Source organism: Coturnix japonica, chromosome 35 (genome assembly GCF_054131305.1).
Source record: "Coturnix japonica strain WE chromosome 35, WE-NBRP24, whole genome shotgun sequence".
Classification (NCBI taxonomy): domain Eukaryota; kingdom Metazoa; phylum Chordata; class Aves; order Galliformes; family Phasianidae; genus Coturnix; species Coturnix japonica.
The window spans coordinates 1410679-1434931 of NC_140697.1; the positions used below are offsets into that span (position 1 = coordinate 1410679).

General features: G+C 53.7%; 1 protein-coding gene across 1 annotated transcript in view; it reads left to right on the forward strand.

Moving 5' to 3' along the window:
- Positions 1 to 2143: 2143 nt before the first annotated feature.
- Positions 2144 to 24253, forward strand: part of LOC146755184 (uncharacterized) — a 31683-nt gene continuing 9573 nt past the window's right edge. The window contains exons 1-2 of the mRNA XM_085526271.1: positions 2144 to 2202; positions 2492 to 3256. Of these exons, the coding sequence (XP_085382397.1) occupies positions 2144 to 2202; positions 2492 to 3256 (824 nt within the window). The remainder of the gene's footprint in view (positions 2203 to 2491; positions 3257 to 24253) is intronic.

The window sequence follows — 24253 nt, forward strand, 5'->3', positions numbered from 1 at the left end:
GAGCATTTGTAAAGCTGCCGAGTGCTAGGCTCCAGGTCACCTTGGCCCCTCTATAGCTTTGGCGATCAAGGCCTGAGTCTTCCATCCCGTTACCTGGCCCCTTCCCTGTCACTAAGGGAGAGGAAGATCACAGCATGCAATGGGAACATCCCTCTTCTGTTCTTTCTTCTAGATGATGACATTGGTACTCCTTCCTCAGATGACTGGAAGGAGACTGCTTTTGTGCCTCAGGGGAAACTCCGAGGTAAGTTGTGAGTGTCTGTTTCCTTGGAAGTCGAAAAATTAGTGCTATAATAGCTTATTTTTGTACGTAAGGCTCTCCAAAGGTCTTTCAAGTCTCTTTGTGCTTTGAAGGTCGTACACAGATCAGTCATTAGTATTTCTTTACTTGGAGAATTGTCACATTTCAGTGGGAAGGCGGCCCTTGCCAGTCTTTGCTCCTATTCCTTTGCTGTTTGGGCCATGTCATTCCCTGACCTGCAGCCAGTCCTCACAGGTCACTGCAGGAAAAACAACAAGGCAGACCCCAGTGCACAGCGGAAGTTCTCCTCACCTGTGTCTGATCACTCTTGTGCCTGCAGGCCCCTTTGGTGCATTTCGAAAGCAAAGTCGCGTCCCTGAGCCTGGGGTGGATGCCAGAGGTAAGTCACCAGTCTTCATCTCATGATCTTTGCTCATATTTGGTTGTGGAAGTTCAGGAGGGGTTCATCTTTTCACTGCCTGGTGATTTCTTCTCCATGAGAAGCTTGGGTAGCCAATGTTTCTTGGGTGCTGCATGCTCCCAGCATCCCGTTGACTTTGTCTCCGTACATCAGAGATCTCCCCACTAAAAAAACCTTGAGGGGCCAAATGTTCTTCTATGCCTTCTCTGAAGATTGTTTTACATGGCCTGGAGAGAGTATCTGGAAAGCTGCTGAGTGCCAGCCAACTGCCCACCTGGCTTCTCTGCAGCTTTGCAACTTTTGACCCAGGTCTGAGTGCCATGTCATCACCTGAGCCCCTTCCAGTCACTGCAGGTCCCTAAGGAAGAGAGAAATTACAGCATACCATGTCATGAGATTTTACTTCCTTTGAGAGATGCCAGCTCACAGTCCTAATGTCAGCCAGGCGCGTCTGCAGGTGTGAGTGAGAATGCACACCTGTGTGTGTGTGCCCTGCCCTCGCACAATGCCCTGGTCCCATTCAGTGATGCCGTTATGCGTTTAGGTAAGCTGCAGTGTGTGGTGAAAAGTTCTCATTCTTTGGTTGCAGAAGTGCCTCCAGGGAAGGCCGTGCTAAATCCTTAGTTGTGCTGGAACCCCACAGGCATCCCAGGGGTGGCTGTTGTCATTACTGACTTCACTGAAAAGACCGTTCAGTTTAATATCTTGTTTGTCTGAAAGTTATCTTAATGCTTTCTGTTTAGGTCCTGAGAAACAGAAAGAGGCCCTGGAAACAGGAAAATATCTGCAGACACTGCCCCCTCTGCTAATGAAAATCATGAAGGACAAAGCACGTGGTAGGTGTATTTCCGTCTGTTCCCTGAAAGGCTTGTGAAACTGAATTTCTAGAAATACATGTGGAGAAACTGCACCATCTTCCTGATGAGAAGCAGTTACTTACAGTCCCACTCCCTTACCTCCTTTCTAAAGAGACAGGTGGAGCACCTATGCGCTGGCTTGCATTTTGGAATGGCAGAGTTCGCACACTGACTGTCCCCCTGAGAGTAATAGAGGCCATGCACAAAACAACTGTCACTCCAGGTAAGGGCCGCTCATAGAGCTCCGTGGCCGTGGTTAGAGGTTGCTCCCCTCCCACTGCAGCCAGTTCCCAGGGACTTAGGAACTTTGTCCTTTTGGGAACTAGGCCACCAGAACCACATTCAGCAGATAAGGAGAGGAAACAGGACCCTCCATAGTACCTCCTGTGCACAGACCCTGCATTCCAGAGCTTGCTGTGCTTCCCCTGAGCCACCAGGCACAACAGCAGCCCGGAGCGGGATCCTTCCTGTGGTTGTTCTTGACCATGTCACTCAAAGCAGCAGCTGGTGAAACAGATCCACATTGTTTTTCCAGGTGCGGATGGTGAGGAACACGCAAATGCCGCAGACAATAATTTTATCGAGAAGTACTGCCTGGGATTCGGTGCGGCTATCTTTGTTACCATGCTGATGGCAATGTTTTCGTGCTATCGTCTTGTCCGACAACGGAGGCAGATAAACCAGTGAGTTCTTGTTCACCCCCAACCCCATCCTGCCCCCTCTCTTTACTATAGGGATCCTGTGAGCAAGGAGGCATTTCTAGTTAAAGCAGCATAGAGAAGCCAGTTAGTTGTTGCCTAACACTGTCTGAGATTGACACTGTCAGACATTTAACTGGCCTCGCCATTCCTGCTGCATGTTCTTACTGCTGGGCCTGAGACAGGCCCGGAGCTGAGAGTGACTCTATCATGCACTGTGAGGAAGGAGAGCAGGGGGTTCTCCTGTGCCCTCAGCACGTTTCTCTCCCTGCAGGCGCCTTGCTGAAGATGCTGCAGTCCAGCATATTGCCCGCAGCAACCTCACGCTTGGACAAACAGCTTGCTCGCCTCAGTGCGCCGCACAGAAAAGACGTGGCACAAACAACCGGTGCCTGTGCAGTGACGATCTGCCCACCAGCCGCAGAGCACCACCAGAGCGGCCCCTGCCAGGCCTGACGGCTGTCGGGCTCAGCTGCCCCCAGTGCAGCCCCCGTAGCCCACCAGCCCAGGCTCCGTGGCCCCTGGGAAGTACATCATGCCCAGTGGCCCCTATCCACCTTGGGCATCAACACCTCTTTCAGGGGACAGGAGGGACCCACCTGGTTTGGAAGCTTGCAGTCATCGGCTGGCACCCAAACAGCAGCACCCTGGCATCAACACCACCCTCCCGTCCCCCACCACCATCCTTCAGGGGTTGGCAGTGGCTCCCTCAAAGTGTCACCCGCAGGCAGCCACTGCCTCAGGGAAGCCTGAGAGGCCTGTCAGCCTCCAGCACCATCTCTGCCCTCACCCTCCCCTCCACCATCCATCAGGGGATGGAAGCGACCCCAGCAGAGTATAGACCTGGGGACATCATCCAACAGACGGACGACCATTGCCTGGGGGAAGCCAACTGGCCCAGCAGCCCCCTGTCCCCCCCAGGAACTGTCACCAACTTTCCTTCACCATCCTTCAGGAGGTTGGAGCAGCCACCACAGGGTGGCAGTTTGAGGGCATCATCCGACACCCAGAAAACCACAGCCAGGGGAAAGCATACCAGGCCCCACAGCTCCAAGCCCCCCACAGCACCAACTCTGCCCTCCCGCTCCTCTCCTCCATCCTTCAGGATGTGGGAGTGCCCCCCCCCCACAGGGTCGGCATGGGGGCAACACCTGTAAAACCTCTGCCTGGAGAAAGTATGACAGGCCCAGCAGCCCCAAGATCCCCCCAGCACCACCTCTCTCTTCATGCTCCTCTCCACCATTGGTCAGGTGGTGGGAGCATCATCACTGGTCAACACAACCGGGGGTTCTTTCTTTAACATCCTTATTACACCTTCCGAACTGAGTATACCTTTTCTACAAAAATTCTCAGCACCACAGATGATCATATTCAAAACATCTATAACTATATGGAATATAGATATTGTAAATTAATTCAATAAAATTCAACAACAAAACAAAATAACCAAGAAGCTGCTTCCTTCAAAAGGCAGAGTATTCTGACGAGGAGAAAACAGCAATACTAACATCACGTCACAGCGTTGCCATCAGGGCTCAAGCTAAGGCAGCCAGCTGACCAGGGCAGAACTTGTGTTAGATGCTGCTCAGTGACAACACCCAGAATGAAGTAGCAAGGATGTGAAGTGTAGGAGACTACTTGCGCTTATCACATTCTGTCTGCTGTAACAGCACTACTCAAAGATTTCTAATCGGGCCAAGATCTTTGTGAAGCAGCAGTTTGTTCATTACTGCCATCATGGCCGCACACCCCTACTGACTGTTGGGCAGGGCTGCAGTGGAGAACGCCCTCCACACGCAGTCCTGGGCAGGCAAGGGCTGTCGGTGCACAGTGCCACACGCTCCTTGCCATCTGCACACACGTGGCCTGGCTTTGCTCTGCCAGGCACATCGTCTCGCCTGGGCACTGCAGGTCCTTGCTTGGTGGTATGCAGAGACAGCGGGGCCAACAGATGAAGTTATCTGTGTTGTGTGCAATACTTGTATGACTTGGGAGCTGACAATCCTTGTGGTTCTCTGTCCTGCTCCAATTTATAGGAAGGAGAGGAGGTCCATACGTGTATGCCTGAGCATGGTTCAAATGTTGGAGGACGGACGCTATTACGATTTAGGGTGATTAGGAAGGGAAGGCGGGCAATAGAAAAGACAGGAAAAAGAATCAAGGAGTCTTTATAGGAAGCAAGAGGGAGAGAGAGTCACCACCATGGATCTGACGTGTTTAGTAGTTCAGTCATTGATCTTCAGTAGTGGTGGGTCATCAGGAGTTGTTGTTCCGCTGACGATGACTGTGACCACGGCAACAGTTTCCAATGATAGTATAAACTTACAAATAAGTCCAACGTGGTTCAGTCAGCTCTCCTTGGTGTGACAGCTCAAATCCAAAATGGTTGAGTAAGCTCTCCTTGGAATGGCAGCTTCTGGCTCAGGGAACTCATCTGGACCTTGCCAGCAGACAAGAGGGAGCAGGGACGCCCACCTGCTTCTTGTTCTTCACAGGACACGATGGTATCATTCCCCAGTTTTCCCATACCAAGCTGGAGCCAGATCTTCTGCCAGTAAACACTTCTGAGCACCCTCTTCTGGAGGTGAACAGCTCTGGAGGAAGGTGCTTTCAAATGTCCACAAAGTGATGTTGATTGTCACACAGTAGCACCCATCACTTGCCTCCTCCATAAATCAGTTACAGTCTTGTTGGTGAACCTGAAGACAAAAGGTCAGCGCGCTGGGACAAACAGCCACACACCAGTATCACAGAGTCACAGAATGACCCAGGTTGGAAGGGACCTCATGGATCATGAAGAACAAACCCCCCTGCCTGGCAGGGCCACCAAACATACACCTTTACTAGATCAGGTTGCCCAGGGCCCTGTCCAACCTGGCCCTGAACACCCCCAAGGACGGGGCATCCACAACCTCCCTGGGCAGCCCGTTCCAGGGCCTAACCACTCTGCTAGTAAACAACTTTCCCCCTAACATCCAACCTAAATCTTCCCTCTTTCAACTTAAATCAGTTTCCCCTTGTCCTGCTATTACCAGCCCCCTCCTCATCCTATGTGGAACACCAGTGCCAGCAGTGCGGCCACCATTTTAGAACCCTCTCCACGTCACCTTGGTCACCGCTGCCGCGCGCAACGCACTCGCCTCTGACAGCTGTGGCAGTTAGCAGCCATGTCGGCAGCTAAGAGGGCTAGGGTAGAAGTTTTCACTGTTTCAGGCGGGAGGATGGAGCTGGGGGCCCTAGGAGTGAGAAGGAGGAGGGGGCCCGCCATGACCACCAGGCAGAGGAGCCCCCCTGCAAAAGGGCACATGCAGGTCAGATCTATGAGGCAGGGGCTGAGGTGGGTCATACCTATGGGGCAGGAGCTGCTGTGGGGCTGATGTGTGTCACATCTACGGAACAGGTGCTGCTGTGGGGCTTATGTGGGTCAGATCTATAGGGAAGGAGCTGCTGTGGGGAAGTTGTGTGTCATATCTATGGGGCAGGAGCTGCTGTGGGGCTGGTGTGGGTCAGATCAATGGGGCAGGAGCTGCTGTGGGGCTGATGTGGGTCAGATCTATGGGGCAGGAGCTGCTGTAGGGCTGATTTGGATCAGATCTATGGGGCAGGAGCTGCTGTGGGGTAGTTGTGGGTCAGATCTATGGGGCAGGATCTGCTCTGGGGCACATGTGAGTGAGATCTATGGGGCATGAGCTGCTGTAGTGCAGATGTGGGTCAGATCTATGGGGCAGGAGCTGCTGTGGGGCAGATCTATGGGACAGGAGGTGCTGTGGTGTACATGTGGGTCAGATCTATAGACCAGGAGCTGCTGTGCGGCTGATGTGGGTAAGGTCTATGGGGCAGGAGCTGCTCTGGGGCACATGTTGGTCAGATCTATGGGGCAGGAGCTGCTGTGGGTCAGATCTACTGGGCAGGAGCTGCTGTGGGGCTGATGTGGGTCAGATCTATGGGGCAGGAGCTGCAATGGGGCACATGTATATCAGATCTTTGGGGCAGGAGCAGTTGTGGGGATGATGTGTGTCAGATCTACGGAACAGGTGCTGCTGTGGGTCTTATGTGGGTCAGATCTATAGTGAAGGAGCTGCTGTGGAGCTGATGTTGGTTAGATCTATGGGGCAGGAGCTGCTGTGGGGCCTATTTGGGTCACATCTGTGGGACAGGAGCTGCTGTGTGGCTCATGTGGTTGAGATCTATGGGGCAGGAGCTGCTGTGGGGCTGATGTGTGTCAGATCTATGGGGCAGGAGCTGCTGTGGGGCTGATGTGTGTCAGATCTATGGGGCAGGAGCAGCTGTGGGGGTGATGTGTGTGAGATCTATGCAACAGGAGATGCTATGGCACTGATGTTGGTAAGATATATGGGGCTGGAGCTGCTGTGGGGTAGATGTGGGTCAGATCTATAGGGAAGGAGCTGCTGTGGAGCTGATGTTGGTTAGATCTATGGGGCAGGAGCTGCTGTGTGGTATATGTGGGTCATATCTGTGGGGCAGGAGCTGCTGTGTGGCTCATGTGGATGAGATCTATGGGGCAGGAGCTGCTGTGGGGAAGACGTGGGTCAGATCTATGGGGCAGGAGCTGCTGTGGGGGTGCTGTGTGTCAGATCTATGGGGCAGGAGCTGCTGTGGGGTAATTGTGGGTCAGATCTATGGGACTGGAGCTGCTGTGGGTCTGATGGGGGCTAGATCTATGGGGCAGGAGCTGCTGTGGGGGTGATGTGTGTCAGATCTATGGGGCAGGAGATGCTATGGCGCTGATGTTGGTAAGATATATGGGGCAGGAGCTGCTGTGGGGTAGATGTGGGTCTGATCTATGGGGCAGGAGCTGTTGTGGGTCCGATGTGGGTCAGATCTATGGGGCAGGAGCTTCTTTGGGGCTGATGTGGGTCAGATCATTGTGGCAGGATCTGCAGTGGGGCAGATGTGAGTCAGATCAATGGGGCAGGAGCTGCTGAGGGTAACATCTATGGGGCAGGAGCTGCTTTGGGGCAGATGTGGGTCAGATCTATGGGGTAGGTGCTGCTGTGGAGCTGATGTCGGTAAGATCTATGGGGCAGGAGCTGCTGTGGTGTATATGTGGGTCAGATCGATTGGGCAGGATCTGGTATGGGGCAGATGTTGGTCAGATCTATGGGGCAGGAGCTGCTGTGGGGCAGATGTCGGTCTGATCTATGGGGCAAGAGCTGCTGTGGGGCTTATGAGGGTGAGATCTATGGGGCAGGAGCTGCTGTGGGGCTGATTGGGATCAGATCTATGGGTCAGGAGCTGCTGTGTGGCTGATGTGGGTCAGATCTATGGGGCAGGAGATGCTGTGGGGCTGATGTGGGTCTGATCTATCTGGCAGGAGCTGTTGTGTGGCTGATGAGGGTCAGATCTATTGGGCAGGAGCTGCTGTGGGGCAGATGTGGGTCAGATCTATTGGACAGGAGCTGTTGTGGGGCACATGGGTATCAGATCTTTGGGGCAGGAGCTGTTGTGGGGCACATGTCGGTAGATCTATGTGGCAGGAGCTGCAGTGGGGCTGATGTGGGTCAGATCTATGGGGTAGGTGCTGCTGTGGAGCTGATGTTGGTCAGATCTATGGGTCAGGAGCTGCTGTGGGGTTGGTGTTGGTCAGATCTATTGGGCAGGAGCTGCTGTGGGGCTGGTGTGGGTCAGATCAATGGGGCAGGAGCTGCTGTGGGGCTGATGTGGGTCAGATCTATGGGGCAGGAGCTGGTGTGGGGCTGATTTGGATCAGATCTATGGGGCAGGAGCTGCTGTGGGGTAGTTGTGGGTCAGATCTATGGGGCAGGATCTTCTCTGGGGCACATGTGAGTGAGATCTATGGGGCAGGAGCTGCTGTGGGGTAGATGTTGGTCAGATCTATGGGGAGGAGTAGCTGTGGGGCATATGTGAGTCAGATGTATGCGGCAGGAGCTACTGTAGTGCAGATGTGTGTCAAATCTATGGGGCAGGAGCTGCTGTGGGGTAGTTGTGGGTCAGATCTATGGGGCAGGAGCTGCTGTGGGGCACATGTGAGTGGGATCTATGGGGCAGGAGCTGCTGTAGTGCAGATGTGGGTCAGATCTATGGGACAGGAGCTGCTGTGGGGCAGATCTATGGGACAGGAGGTGCTGTGGTACACATGTGGGTCAGATCTATAGACCAGGAGCTGCTGTGCGGCAGATGTGGGTAAGGTCTATGGGGCAGGAGCTGCTCTGGGGCACATGTTGGTCTGATCTATGGGGCAGGAGCTGCTGTGGGTCAGATCTACTGGGCAGGAGCTGCTGTGGGGCAGATGTGGGTCAGATCAATGGGGCAGGAGCTGCTGTGGGTCAGATCTACTGGGCTGGAGCTGCTGTGGGGCTGATGTGGGTCAGATCTATGGGGCAGGAGCTCCTGTGGGGCACATGTATATCAGATCTTTGGGCAGGAGCAGTTGTGGGGATGATGTGTGTCAGATCTACGGAACAGGTGCTGCTGTGGGTCTTATGTGGGTCAGATCTATAGGGAAGGAACTGCTGTGGGGCCTATGTGGTTGAGATCTATGGGGCAAGAGCTGCTGTGGAGGTGCTGTGTGTCAGATCTATGGGGCAGGAGCTGCTGTGGGGTAGATGTGGGTCAGATCTATGGGACTGGAGCTGCTGTGGGGCTGATGGCGGCTAGATCTATGGGGCAGGAGCTGCTGTGGAGGTAATGTGTGTCAGATCTATGGGGCAGGAGATGCTATGGCGCTGATGTTGGTAAGATATATGGGGCAGGAGCTGCAGTGGGGTAGATGTGGGTCTGATCAATGGGGCAGGAGCTGTTGTGGGTCCGATGTGGGTCAGATCTATGGGGCGGGAGCTGTTGTGGGTCCAATGTGGGTCAGATCTATGGGTCAGGAGCTGCTGTGTGACTGATATGGGTCAGATATATGGGGCAGGAGCTGCTATGGGGCAGATGTGGGTCAGATCTTTGGGGCAGGAGCTGCAGTTTGGCAGATGTGAGTCAGATCAATGGGGCAGGAGCTGCTGTGGGGATGATGAGGGTCAGATCTATGGGGCAGGAGCTGCTGTGGGTCAGATGTATGGGGCAGGAGCTGCTGTGAGGCTGATGATGGTCTGATCTATAAGGCAGGAGCTGCTGTGGGGCACATGTGCGTCAGATGTATGGGGCAGGAGCTGCGTTGTGGCTGATGTGGGTCAGATCTATGGGGCAGGAGCTGCTGTGTGGTATATGTGGGTCATATCTGTGGGGCAGGTGCTGCTCTGTTGCTGCTGAGGGTCAGATCTATGGGGCAGAAGATGCTGTGGGGATGATGAGGGTCAGATCTATGGGGCAGGAGCTGCTGTGGGGTAGATCTATGGGGCAGGAGCTGTTGTGAGGCTGATGATGGTCTGATCTATAAGGCAGGAGCTGCTGTGGGGCGCATGTGGGTCAGATGTATGGGGCAGGAGCTGCTCTGGGTCAGATCTACTGGGCTGGAGCTGCTGTGGGGCTGATCTGGGTCAGATCTATGGGGAAGGAGCTGCTGTGGGTCAGATCTACTGGGCTGGAGCTGCTGTGGGGCACATGTATATCAGATCTTTGGGGCAGGAGCAGTTGTGGGGATGATGTGTGTCAGATCTACGGAACAGGTGCTGCTGTGGGTCTTATGTGGGTCAGATCTATAGGGAAGGAGCTGCTGTGGAGCAGATGTTGGTCAGATCTGTGGGGCAGGAGCTGCTGTGGGGTATATGTGGGTCAGATCTGTGGGACAGGAGCTACTGTGTGGCTCATGTGGTTGAGATCTATGGGGCAGGAGCTGCTGTGGGTAAGACGTGGGTCAGATCTATGGGGCAGGAGCTGCTGTGGGGGTGATGTGTGTGAGATCTATGGGGCAGGAGATGCTATGGCGCTGATGTGTGTCAGATCTATGGGGCAGGTGCTGCAGTGGGGTAGATGTGGGTCTGATCTATGGGGCAGGAGCTGTTGTGGGTCCGATGTGGGTCAGATCTATGGGGCGGGAGCTGCTGTGTGGCTGACGTGGGTCTGATCTATGGGGCAGGAGCTTCTTTGGGGCTGATGTGGGTCAGATCTATGGGGCAGGAGCTGCTGTGGGGCGGATGTGGGTCTGATCTATGGGGCAGGAGCTGCTGTGGGGCTGATGAGGGTCAGATCTATGGGGCAGGAGCTGCTGTGGGGCTGATTGGGATCAAATCTATGGGTCAGGAGCTGCTGTGTGGCTGATGTGGGTCTGATCTATGGGGCAGGAGCTTCTTTGGTGCAGATGTGGGTCAGATCTATGGGGCGGGAGCTGTTCTGGGGCAGATGTGGGTCAGATCTATGTGGCAGGAGCAACTGTTGGTCAGATCTATAGGGTTGGAGCTCCTAAGGGGCAGATGTTGGTCGGATCTATGGGGCAGGAGATGCTGTGGGGCTGATGTGGGTCAGATCTATGGGGCACGAGCTGTTGTGTGGCTGATGAGGGTCAGATCTATTGGGCAGGAGCTGCTGTGGTGCTGATGTGTTTAAGATCTATGAGACAGGAGCTGCTGTGGGGCACATGTAGGTCAAATCTATGGGGCAGGAGCTGTTGTGGGGCACATGGGTATCAGATCTTTGGGGCAGGAGCTGTTGTGGGGCACATGTCGGTAGATCTATGTGGCAGGAGCTGCTGTGGGGCAGATGTGGGTCAGATCTATGGGGTAGGTGCTGCTGTGGAGCTGATGTTGGTCAGATCTATGGGGCAGGTGCTGCTGTGGGGCTGGTGTTGGTCAGATCTATGGGGCAGAAGCTGCTGTGGGGGCTATGTGGGTCAGATCTGTGGGACAGGAGCTGCTGTGGGGCTCATGTGGTTGAGATCTATGGGGAAGGCGTTGCTGTGGTGCTGATATGGGTCAGATATATGGGGCAGAAGCTGCTGTGGGGCATATGTGGGTCTGATCTATGGGGCAGGAGCTGCAGTGGGGCAGATGTGAGTCAGATCAATGGGGCAGGAGCTGCTGCGGGGATGATGAGGGTCAGATCTATGGGGCAGGAACTGCTGTGGGGTAAATCTATGGGGCAGGAGCTGTTGTGAGGCTGATGATGGTCTGATCTATAAGGCAGGAGCTGCTTTGGGGCACATGTGGGTCAGATGTATGGGGCAGGAGCTGCTGTGTGGCTGATGCGGGTCAGATCTATGGGGCAGGAGCTGCTGTGGGGCAGATGTGGGTCAGATGTATGGGGCGGGAGCTGCTGTGGGGCTGGTGTGGGTCAGATCTATGGGGCAGGAGCTGCTCTGGGGCAAATGTTGGTCAGATCTATGGGGCAGGAGCTGCTGTGGGTCAGATCTACTGGGCAGGAGCTGCTGTGGGGCAGATTTGGGTCAGATCTATGGGGCAGGAGCTCCTGTGGGGCACATGTATATCAAATCATTGGGGCAGGAGCAGTTGTGGGGATGATGTGTGTCAGATCTACGGAACAGGTGCTGCTGTGGGTTTATGTGGGTCAGATCAATGGGGCAGGAGCTGCTGTGGGTCATATGAGAGTCAGATCTTTGAGTTAGGAGCTGCTGTGGGTCAGATCTATGGGGCATGAGCTGCTAAGGGGCACATGTGGGTCAGATCTATGGGGCAGGGGCTGAGGTGGGTCATATCTATGGGGCTGGAGCTGCTGTGGGGCTGATGTGTGTCAGATCTACGGAACAGGTGCTGCTGTGGGGCTTATGTGGGTCAGATCGATAGGGAAGGAGCTGCTGTGGGGCAGGTGTGTGTGAGATCGATTGGGCAGGATCTGGTATGGGGCAGATGTTGGTCAGATCTATGGGGCAGGAGCTGGTGTGGGGCTGATTTGGATCAGATCTATGGGGCAGGAGCTGCTGTGGGGTAGTTGTGGGTCAGATCTATGGGGCAGGATCTGCTATGGGGCACATGTGAGATCTATGGGGCAGGAGCTTCTGTGGGGTAGATGTTGGTCAGATCTATGGGGCAGGAGTAGCTGTGGGGCATATGTGAGTCAGATGTATGCAGCAGGAGCTACTGTAGTGCAGATGTGGGTCACATCTATGGGACAGGAGCTGCTGTGGGGTAGTTGTGGGTCAGATCTATGGGGCAGTATCTGCTCTGGGGCACATGTGAGTGGGACCTATGGGGCAGGAGCTGCTGTAGTGCAGATGTGGGTCAGATCTATGGGACAGGAGGTGCTGCGGTGCACATGTGGTTCAGATCTATGGGGCAGGAGCTGCTGTGGGTCAGATGTGGGTCAGAACTATGGGGCACGAGATGCTGTGGAGATGATGTGGGTAAGGTCTATGGGGCAGGAGCTGCTCTGGGGCACATGTTGGTCAGATCTATGGGGCAGGAGCTGCTGTGGGTCAGATCTACTGGGCAGGAGCTGCTGTGGGTTTATGTGGGTCAGATCTATAGGGAAGGAGCTGCTGTGGAGCTGATGTTGGTTAGATCTATGGGGCAGGAGCTGCTGTGGGGCCTATGTGGTTGAGATCTATGGGGCAGGAGATGCTGTGGAGGTGCTGTGTGTCAGATCTATGGGGCAGGAGCTGCTGTGGGGTAGATGTGGGTCAGATCTATGGGACTGGAGCTGCTGTGGGTCTGATGGGGGCTAGATCTATGGGGCAGGAGCTGCTGTGGGGGTGATGTGTGTCAGATCTATGGGGCAGGAGATGCTATGGCGCTAATGTTGGTAAGATATATGGGACTGGAGCTGCAGTGGGGTAGATGCGGGTCTGATCTATGGGGCAGGAGCTGTAGTGGGTCAGATGTGGGTCAGATCTATGGGGCGGGAGCTGTTGTGGGTCCGATGTGAGTCAGATCTATGGGTCAGGAGCTGCTGTGTGGCTGATATGGGTCAGATATATGGGGCAGGAGCTGCTATTGGGCAGATGTGGGTCAGATCTATGGGGCAGTAGCTGCTGTGGGGATGATGAGGGTCAGATCTATGGGGCAGGAGCTGCTGTGGTGCACATGTATATCAGATCTTTGGGGCAGGAGCAGTTGTGGGGATGATGTGTGTCAGATCTACGGAACTGGTGCTGCTGTGGGTTTATGTGGGTCAGATCTATAGGGAAGGAGCTGCTGTGGAGCTGATGTTGGTTAGATCTATGGGACAGGAGCTGCTGTGGGGCCTATGTGGGTCAGATCTGTGGGACAGGAACTGCTGTGTGGCTCATGTGGTTGAGATCTATGGGGCAGAAGCTGCTGTGGGGTAGACGTTGGTCAGATCTATGGGGCAGGAGCTGCTGTGGGGGTGATGTGTGTCAGATCTATGGGGCAGGAGATGCTATGGCGCTGATGTTGGTAAGATATATGGGGCAGGAGCTGCTGTGGGGTAGATGTGGGTCTGATCTATGGGGCAGGAGCTGTTGTGGGTCCGATGTGGGTCAGATCTATTGGGCGGGAGCTGCTGTGTGTCTGACGTGGGTCTGATCAATGGGGCAGGAGCTTCTTTGGGGCAGATGTGGGTCAGATCTATGGGGCAGGAGCTGCTGTGGGGATAATGTGGGTCAGATCGATTGGGCCGGATCTGGTATGGGGCAGATGTGGGTCAGATCAATGGGGCAGGAGCTGCTGTGGGGCAGATGTGGGTCTGATCTATGGGGCAGGAGATGCTGTGGGGCTGATGAGGGTTAGATCTATGGGGCAGGAGCTGCTGTGGGGCTGATTGGGATCAGATCTATGGGTCAGGAGCTGCTGTGTGGCTGATGTGGGTCTGATCCATGGGGCAGGAGCTTCTTTGGGGCTGATGTGGGTCAGATCTATGGGGCTGGAGCTGTTCTGGGGCAGATGAGGGTCAGATCTATGTGGCAGGAGCAGCTGTCGGTCAGATCTATGGGGTAGGAGCTCCTAAGGGGCAGATGTGGGTCGGATCTATGGGGCAGGAGCTGCTGTGGGGCTGGTGTTGGTCAGATCTGTGGGGCGGGAGCTGCTTTGTTGCTGCTGAGGGTCAGATCTTTGGGGCAGGAGCTGCTGTGGGGCTCATGTGGTTGAGATCTATGGGGCAGGCGTTGCTGTCGATCTGATATGGGTCAGATATATGGGGCAGGAGCTGCTATGGGGCAGATGTGGGTCAGATTTATGGGGCAGGAGCTGCAGTGGGGCAGATGTGAGTCAGATCTATGGGGCAGGAGCTCCTGTGGGGCACATGTATATCAGATCTTTGGGGCAGGAGCAGTTGTGGGGATGATGTGTGTCAGATCTACGGTATAGGTGCTGCTGTGGGTTTATGTGGGTCAGATCTATAGGGAAGGAGCTGCTGTGGAGCTGATGTTGGTTAGATCTATGGGGCAGGAGCTGCTGTGGGGCCTATGTGGGTCAGATATGTGAGACAGTAGCTGCTGTGGGGCTCATGTGGTTGAGATCTATGGGGCAGGCGTTGCTGTGGATCTGATATGCGTCAGATATATGGGGCAGGAGCTGCTGTGGGGCTGATGTGGGTCAGATCTATGGGGCAGGAGCTGCAGTGGGGCAGATGTGAGTCAGAGCAATGGGGCAGGAGCTGCTGTGGGGATGATGAGGGTCAGATCTATGGGGCAGGAGCTGTTGTGGGGTAGATCTATGGGGCAGGAGCTGTTGTGAGGCTGATGATGGTCTGATCTATAAGGCAGGAGCTGCTGTGTGGCGCAAGTGGGTCAGATGTATGGGGCAGGAGCTGCTGTGTTGCTGATGCGGGTCAGATCTATGGGGCAGGAGCTGCAGTGGGGCATATGTGTGACAGATTTATTGGGCAGGAGCAGCTGTAGGGCCCATGTGGGTCAGATCTATGTGGCAGGAGCAGCTGTTGGTCAGATCTATAGGGTTGGAGCTGCTAAGGGGCAGATGTGGGTTGGATCTATGGGGCAGGAGATGCTGTGGGGCTGATGTGGGTCAGATCTATGGGGCAGGAGCTGTTGTGTGGCTGATGAGGGTCAGATCTATTGGGCAGGAGCTGCTGTGGTGCTGATGTGAGTAAGATCTATGAGACAGGAGCTGCTGTGGGGCCTATGTGGGTCAGATCTGTGGGACAGGAGCTGCTGTGGGGCTCATGTGGTTGAGATCTATGGGGCAGGCGTTGCTGTGGATCTGATATGGGTCAGATATATGGGGCAGGAGCTGCTGTTGGGCAGATGTGGGTCTGATCTATGGGGCAGGAGCTGCAGTGGGGCAGATGTGAGTCAGAGCAATGGGGCAGGAGCTGCTGTGGGGATGATGAGGGTCAGATCTATGGGGCAGGAGCTGTTGTGAGGCTGATGATGGTCTGATCTATAAGGCAGGAGCTGCTGTGGGGCGCAAGTGCGTCAGATGTATGGGGCAGGAGCTGCTGTGTTGCTGATGCGGGTCAGATCTATGGGGCAGGAGCTGCAGTGGGGCATATGTGTGTCAGATTTATTGGGCAGGAGCTGCTGTAGGGCCCATGTGGGTCAGATCTATGGGGCAGGAGATGCTGTGGGGCAGATGTGGGTAAGATCTATGGGGCAGGAGCTCCTGTGGGGCTGAAGTGGGTCAGATCTATGGGGCAGGAGCTGCTGTGGGGCAGATGTGGGTCTGATCTATGGGGCAGGAGCTGCTGTGGGGCTGATGAGGGTCAGATCTATGGGGCAGGAGCTGCTGTGGTGCTGATTGGGATCAGATCTATGGGGCAGGAGCTGTTCTGTGGCTGATGTGGGTCAGATTTTTAGGGCAGAAGGCTCTGTGGGGCAGATGTGGGTCAGATCGATGGGGCAGAAGATGCTGTGGGGTTGATGGGCGTCTGTAAGGCCTTCCTACTCTCAGGCAAATCAACACTTCCTTCCAGCGAGGAGTCATCTGCAAACTCACTGAGGATACACTCAATCCCCCCATCCAGATCATCAATAAAGATATTAAACAGGACCTACCCCTATACTGATGCCTGGGGAAAAAAAAAAAAAAAAAAGTCAATTAATGAAGCTGGGAAACAGCACAACATTAGGCACCTCTTTGTATTCTAAGTGAGACAAGAAAGAATATTTTCCACTTTAAATTCACAGTATGTAATTAGCAACAGGATAATAGTTATCTATAAATACCTACAAAATCCTTTTACTGAAGGCTTGTTTTGTTCTGGAGACAAACCATCTGTGCATTCCACTCAGAATCTGTATTTACAAATGCTCTGACTTATGTCATTGATATCAGATCAAAAGAACCACAAGCTAAAAACTGCTAACAAAGATAAGAACCAGCTTAAGTCGATCTGCATATACTAAAAGTTTAACTCTCACTGGGTTAGTAGAAAAAAACTACAGTACTGGAATGTAGAGGATTTTACAGACACTTTACACCTGTGTTTTTAACTGTGTATCTGAAGCCCAGGCTGCCCAGCAAAGCCACCAGGTGGCACGAACACATAGTACCAGAGGTGCTTTCTCTCACCATCCCTCAGCAAAGGCACTGCCCCAAAACAAACTGTGCGATCAACCTACCAAATGACAGAAGCACAAAATCATTTATCTGAAATGAATCTGAAAATATCTGGCAAACCAATACCCTTCATAAAAAGAGGAAGAGATGATTAACAAAAAAATACATTCTATTTCCTCACAATTATTGGGTTCAACTTCAGGCATCTTTTTATTCACTCAACATATCCTTTAAAAATCAGGTCACAGTAGCAGCCCCTGTTTTGTTACACAAGATGAAGAGCAGTCATGCCCTGCCCGGCATTAGAGTTCTCATCACCTGTTAACTCATCTGCGAGCTCATGTGCAGCAATAATGTATAGATCAATCAGGAAATTAAAAAACAAATAAAAAACCAGCAGGATGCCATAAATGTTGCACTGATTCAGCAACAGGAGATAGTATTTAACTATTTGTGGCATTCGTCTCTCTAAGACAAGATCAAACCATTTCAGAAACAATAAATGTCAAAAACCCTCTCAAATCTGTATCAAAGAGCATCAAGACCTCCAAAACATTTCTTGAGAGCTTAAACTCTCAAGAAAGAAGATGACACATACATACAAGAAAATACCTTAAGGCTGTCAGAGAGAAGGCACCTACTACATTAAAGCATTGCAACTCGATCCTTGCAACACTGCAGTACTTGCAGTCTTTACAGTTAGCTGAATTCCATTTCTAGACCATCAGAAGAGCAGTAGAACAGGTGCCATTTGTAAACAGTGAGCTCTTCAGGAGTACAAGATGGATATTAACACTACCCAGCAAATGCATGCCTTGGGCAACAAATACATGAGCTCTACTTCACAGTGTCAATTGATGTGATATCTAAAGTATTCATAAATAATATCCACATATATTATTGGTTCCATTTAAATCTAATCAGAACTTGGTACAGTGTATATTAACAGTAATTGCAAAAACGGATTTCAAGTTAAATTTTTCAATACATGGTCCTTCTACAAGGAATATAATGATTACACCCTAAAACTTCAAATAGCATATCCATGCATCATTTAGATTACTCAGAGGGATTAATAATTCTTTTGACAAATGAAATGGATGCGACAAAAGACAGAAATTACTAATCACAAAAGAACTTGACGTGCGTGAAAACAGAGGACACTCAAAGTCCATGACGTGTTAAATCGCCACTAAGATCATCACGTCCATCTATCAGAGACAAACATGAACTTTTATTGAATACTACACGCCATACGTGTTTTGCATGTGTGTAATGGCCAGGGAGACCTGTCAGATCTATGGGGCAGGAGCTACTGTGGGGCAGATGTGCATCAGATCTATGGGGAAGGAGATGCTGTGGGGACGATATGGGTCAGATCTATGGAGAAGGAGCAGCTGTGGAGATGATGAGGGTCAGAACTATGTGGTAGGAGATGATGTGGGACAATGTTGGTCAGATCTATGGGGCAGTTGCTGCTGTGGGGCTAATTGGGGTAAGATCTATGGGGCAGGAGCTCTTGTGGGTCAGATATACGGAGGAGGAGCTGCTTTGGGGCTGATGTTGGTCAGATCTATGGGGCAGGAGCTGCTGTGGGGCACATGTGTATCAGATTTATGGGGCGGGAGCTGTTGTGGTGCACATGTGGGTCAGATCTATGGGGCAGGAGCTGCAGTGGGGCAGATGTAGGTCAGATCTATGGGTCAGGAGCTGCTGTGGGGCTGATTGGCGTCAGATCTATGGGGCAGGAGCTGCTCTGCGGCATATGTGTGTTAGATCTATGGGGCAGGAGCTGCTGTGGGGCAGATATGGTTCATATCTATGGGCAAGGAGCTGCTGTGGCACAGATCTATGGGGCAGAAGATGCAGTGGGGCAGATGTGCATCAGATCTATGGGGCAGGAGCTGCTGTGTGGCTGATGTGGTTCAGATCTATGGGGCAGGAGATGTAGTGGGGCTGATATGGGTCAGATCTACGGAGCAGGAGCAGCTTTGGTGCAGATGAGAGTCAGATCTATGGGGCAGTAGCTGCTGTGGGTCAGATCTATGGGGCAGGAGAAACTGTGGAGATGATGTGGGTCAGAACTATGTGGTAGGAGATGATGTGAGACAATGTGGGTCAGATCTATGTGGCAGGAGCTGCTGGGGAGCTGATGCGGGTCCGATCTATGGGGCAGCAGCTGCTGTAGGGCTGATTGTGGTCAGATGTATTGGGCAGGAGGTGCTCTGGGGCATATGTGTGTCAGATCTATGGGGCAGGAGCTGCTGTGGGGCACATGTGGGTCAGATATACGGGGCAGGAGTTGCTGTGGGGTAGATGTGGGTCAGATCTATGGGGCAGGTGCTGCTGTGGGGATGTTGTGGCTCAGATCTATGGGGCAGGAGCTGCTGTGGGGCATATATGGGTGAGATATATGGGGCAGGAGCTGCTACGGGGATGATTGCGCTAAGATCAATAGGGCAGGAGCTGCTGTGAGGCAGATGTGGGTCAGATTTATTGGGGAGGATCTGCTGTGGGGTAGAGGTGGGTCAGATCAATGGGGCAGAAGTTGCTGTGGGGCAGAGGTGGGTCTGATCTATGGGGCAGAAGCTGCTGTGGGTCAGATCTATGGGGCAGTAGCTGCTGTGGGGCAGATGTGGGTCAGATCTATGGGTCAGGAGCTGCTGTGGGGTAGATGTGGGTCAGATCTATGGTACAGAAGCAGCTTTGGGGATGATGTGGCTAAGATATATGGGGCAGGAGCTGCTATGGGGCAGATGTGGGTGAGATATATGGGGCAGGATCTGATCTGGGAATGATTGCGGTAAGATCTATAGGGCAGGAGCTGCTGTGGGGTAGAGGTGGGTCAGATCAATGGGGCAGGACCTATGTGGGGCAGAGGGGGTTCTTATCTATTGGGCAGAAGCTGCTGTGGGGAACATGTGGGTCAGGTCTAAAAGGCAGGTTCTGCTGTGGGGCTAATTGGGGTAAGATCTATGGGGCAGGAGCTGCTGTGGGGCAGATATGGTTCATATCTATGGGCAAGGAGCTGCTGTGGCACAGATCTATGGGGCAGAAGATGCAGTGGGGCAGATGTGCATCAGATCTATGGGGCAGGAGCTGCTGTGTGGCTGATGTGGTTCAGATCTATGGGGCAGGAGATGTAGTGGGGCTGATATGGGTCAGATCTACGGAGCAGGAGCAGCTTTGGTGCAGATGAGAGTCAGATCTATGGGGCAGTAGCTGCTGTGGGTCAGATCTATGGGGCAGGAGAAACTGTGGAGATGATGTGGGTCAGAACTATGTGGTAGGAGATGATGTGAGACAATGTGGGTCAGATCTATGTGGCAGGAGCTGCTGGGGAGCTGATGCGGGTCCGATCTATGGGGCAGCAGCTGCTGTAGGGCTGATTGTGGTCAGATGTATTGGGCAGGAGGTGCTCTGGGGCATATGTGTGTCAGATCTATGGGGCAGGAGCTGCTGTGGGGCACATGTGGGTCAGATATACGGGGCAGGAGTTGCTGTGGGGTAGATGTGGGTCAGATCTATGGGGCAGGTGCTGCTGTGGGGATGTTGTGGCTCAGATCTATGGGGCAGGAGCTGCTGTGGGGCATATATGGGTGAGATATATGGGGCAGGAGCTGCTACGGGGATGATTGCGCTAAGATCAATAGGGCAGGAGCTGCTGTGAGGCAGATGTGGGTCAGATTTATTGGGGAGGATCTGCTGTGGGGTAGAGGTGGGTCAGATCAATGGGGCAGAAGTTGCTGTGGGGCAGAGGTGGGTCTGATCTATGGGGCAGAAGCTGCTGTGGGTCAGATCTATGGGGCAGTAGCTGCTGTGGGGCAGATGTGGGTCAGATCTATGGGTCAGGAGCTGCTGTGGGGTAGATGTGGGTCAGATCTATGGTACAGAAGCAGCTTTGGGGATGATGTGGCTAAGATATATGGGGCAGGAGCTGCTATGGGGCAGATGTGGGTGAGATATATGGGGCAGGATCTGATCTGGGAATGATTGCGGTAAGATCTATAGGGCAGGAGCTGCTGTGGGGTAGAGGTGGGTCAGATCAATGGGGCAGGACCTATGTGGGGCAGAGGGGGTTCTTATCTATTGGGCAGAAGCTGCTGTGGGGAACATGTGGGTCAGGTCTAAAAGGCAGGTTCTGCTGTGGGGCTAATTGGGGTAAGATCTATGGGGCAGGAGCTGATGTGGGTCTGATCTATGGGGCAGGAGCTGCTGCGGGGCTGATGTGGGTCAGATCTATGGGGTAGAAGCTGCTATGGGGCACATGTGTATGAGATCTATGGGGCAGTAGGTGTTGTGGGGCACATGTGGGTAAGATCTAGGGGCCTGGAGCTGCTGTGGGGCAGATGTAGGTCAGATCAATGGGTCAGGAGCAGCTGTGGAGGTGATGTGGGTCAGATCTATGGGGCAGGATCTGCTGTGGGGCTGATTGGCATCAGATCTATGGGACAGGAGCTGCTGTGGTGCACATGTGGGTCAGATCTATGGGGCAGGAGCTGCTCTGTGGTATATGTGGGTCAGATCTATGGGGCAGGAGCTGCTGTGGGGCAGGTATGGTTCATATCTATGGGGCAGGAGATGTAGTGGGGCGAATGTGGATCAGATCTATGGGGCAGGAGCTGCTGTGGGGCTGATTTTGGTCAGATCTATGGGGCAGGAGCTGTTGTGGGTCAGATCTATGGGGCAGGAGCTGCTGTGGAGATGATGTGGTTCAGAACTATGTGGTAGGAGATGATGTGGGACAATGTGGGTCAGATCTATGGGGCAGGAGCTGTGTGGCTGCTAAGGGTCACATCTATGGAGCAGGAGCTGCTGTGGGGCACATGTGGTTCAGATCTATGGGGCAGGAGCTGCTGTGGAGCTGATGTGGGTCAGATCTATGGGGCAGGAGCAACTGTAGGGCTGATTGGGGTCAGATCTATGGGGCAGGAGATGATGTGGGGCACATTTGTGTCAGATCTATGGGGCAGGAGCTGCTGTGAGGCAGATGTGGGTCAGATCTATTGGGAAGGATCTGCTGTGGGGTAGAGATGGGTCAGATCTATGGGGCAGAAGCTGCTGTGGGGTAGATGTGGGTCAGATCTATTGGGCAGGCGCTGCTGTGGGGCAGAAGTGGGTCAGATTTAACGGGCAGGAGTAGCTGTTGGGGTGATGTGGGTCAGATCTATGGGGAGTAGCTGCTGTGGGGCAGATGTGGGTCAGATCTATGAGGCACGAGGTGCTGTGGGGCTGATGGGGGTCAGATCTATGGGGCAGGAGGTGCTGTGGGGCTGATGTGCTTCTGATCTGTTGGGCAGGAGCTGCTGTGGGGCATATGTGTGTCAGATCTATGGGGGTGGAACTGCTGTGGGGCACTTGTGGGTCAAATCTTAGGGGCAGGAAATTCTGTGGGTCAGATGTGGGTCAGATCTTAGGGGCAGGAAATTCTGTGGGGCAGATCTCTGGGACAGGATCTGCTGTGGGTCAGATCCATGGGGCAGGAGCTGCTGTGGGGTAGAGGTGGGTCAGATCTATGGTGCAGGTGCTGCTATGGGGCACATGTGTGTCAGGTCAGTGGGGCAGGAGCTGCTGTGGGGCACATGTGGGTCAGATCTATGGGGCAGAAGGCTGCTGTGGTGAAGATGGTGGTCAGATCTATGGGGCAGAAGATGCTGTGGGGCTGATGGGGGTAACTTCTATTGGGCAGGAGCTGCTCTGGGGCATATGTGGGTCAGATCTATGGGGCAGGAGCTGCTGTGAGGCTGATTGGCGTCAGAGCTATGTGGCAGGAGCTGTGTGGGGCACATGTGGGTTAGATCTATGGGGCAGGAGCTGCTCTGGGGCATATGTGGGTCAGATCTATGGGGCAGGAGCTGCTGTGGGGCTGATGTGGTTCAGATCAATTGGGCTGGAGCTGCTGTGAGGTTGATTGGCGTCAGATCTATGTGGCAGGAGCTGCTGTGGGGCAGATCTATGGGGCAGGAGCTACTGTGGAGATGATGTGGATCAGAACTATATGGTAGGAGATGCGGTGGGACAATGTGGGCTAGATCTATGGGGCAGGAGCTGATGTTTGCCTGCTGGGGTTCAGATATATGAGGCAGGAGCTGCTGTGGGGCACATGTGGATCAGATCTATGGGGCAGGAGCTTCTATGGGGCTGATGTGGGCCCAATCTACGGGGCACGATCTGCTGTCGGGTAGATATGGGTCAGATCTATGGGGCAGGAACTGCTGTGGGGGAGATGTGGATCTGATCTATTGGGCAGGAGCTGCTGTGGGGCTGCTGTGGGTCAGATCTATGAGGCAGGAGCTGTTGCGGGGCACATATGGATCAGACCTATGTGGCAGGAGCTTCTGTGGGGCTGATGTGGGTCAGATCTATGGGGCAGGAGCTTCTATGGGGTTGATGTGGGACATTTCTATGGGGCAGGAGATGCTGTGGGGCAGATGTGGGTCAGATCTATGGTGCAGGAGCTGTTGTGGGGCAGATGTGGGTCAGATCTATGGTGCAGGAGCTGCTGTGGGGCAGATGTTGGTCAGATCTATGGGCAGTAGCTGCTGTGGGGCAGATGTGGGTCCGATCTATGGGCAGTAGCTGCTGTAGGGCCCATGTGGGTCTGATCTATGGGGCAGGAGCTGCTCTGGATCACATGTGGGTCAGATATATGGGGCAGGAGCTGCTGTGGGGATGATTTGGGTCAGATCTATGGGGCAGGAGCTGCTATGGGGCAGATGTGGGTCTGATCTATGGGGCAGGAGTTGCTGTGGGGCTGATGTGGGTCAGTTCTATGGGGCAGAAGCTGCTGTGTGGCTGATGAGGGTCAGATCTATGGGGCAGGAGCTGCTGTGTGGCTGATGATTTGGGTCAGATCTATGGGGTAGTAGCTGTTGTGGGGCTGACGTTGGTAAGATCTATGGGGCAGGAGCTGCTGTGGGCAGATATGGGTCATCTTGATGGGCCAGGAGCTGCTGTGGTGCAGATGTGGGTCAGATCTATGGGGCAGGAGCTCTTGTGGGACTGATGAGGGTCAGACCTCTAAGGCTGGAGCTGATCTGGGTCAGATCTATGTGTCAGGAGCTGATGTGGGTCAGATCTATGGGGCAGAAGCTGTTGTGTTGCAGATGAGGGTCAGATCTATGTGGCAGGAGCTGCTGTGGGGCTGATGTGGGTCAGATCTGTAGGGCAGGAGCTGCTGTGGGGTAGACGTTGGTAAGATCTATGGGGCAGGTGCTGCTGTCCGGCTGATGTGGGTCAGATCTATGGGGCAGGAGCTGCTGTGGGGCAGATGTGGGTCTGATCTATGGGGCAGGAGCTGCTGTGTGTCAGATATATGGGGCAGGAGAAGCTGTGGGTCAGATCTATGGGGCAGGAGCTGCTGTGGGCACATGTGGTTCATATCTATTGGGAAGGAGCTGCTGTGGGGCAGATGTGGGTCATATCAATGGGGCAGCTGTTGCTGTGGGTTAGATCTATGGGGCAGAAGCTCCTTTCGGGCATATGTGAGTCAGATGTATAGCAATACCTGGCCCATAGATGTGACCCTCATCAGCCTCACAGCAGCTCCTGCCTCTTAGATCTGACCAACATCAGCCCCACAGCAGCTCCTGCCCCATAGATCTGAACCACATCTGACCAACAGCAGCTCCTGCCCCATAGATCTGACTCACATATGCCCGACAGCAGCTTCTGCCCCATAGATCTAACCCACAGCATCTCCTTCCCCATTGATATGACCCTCATCAGACCCACAGCTGCTCCAG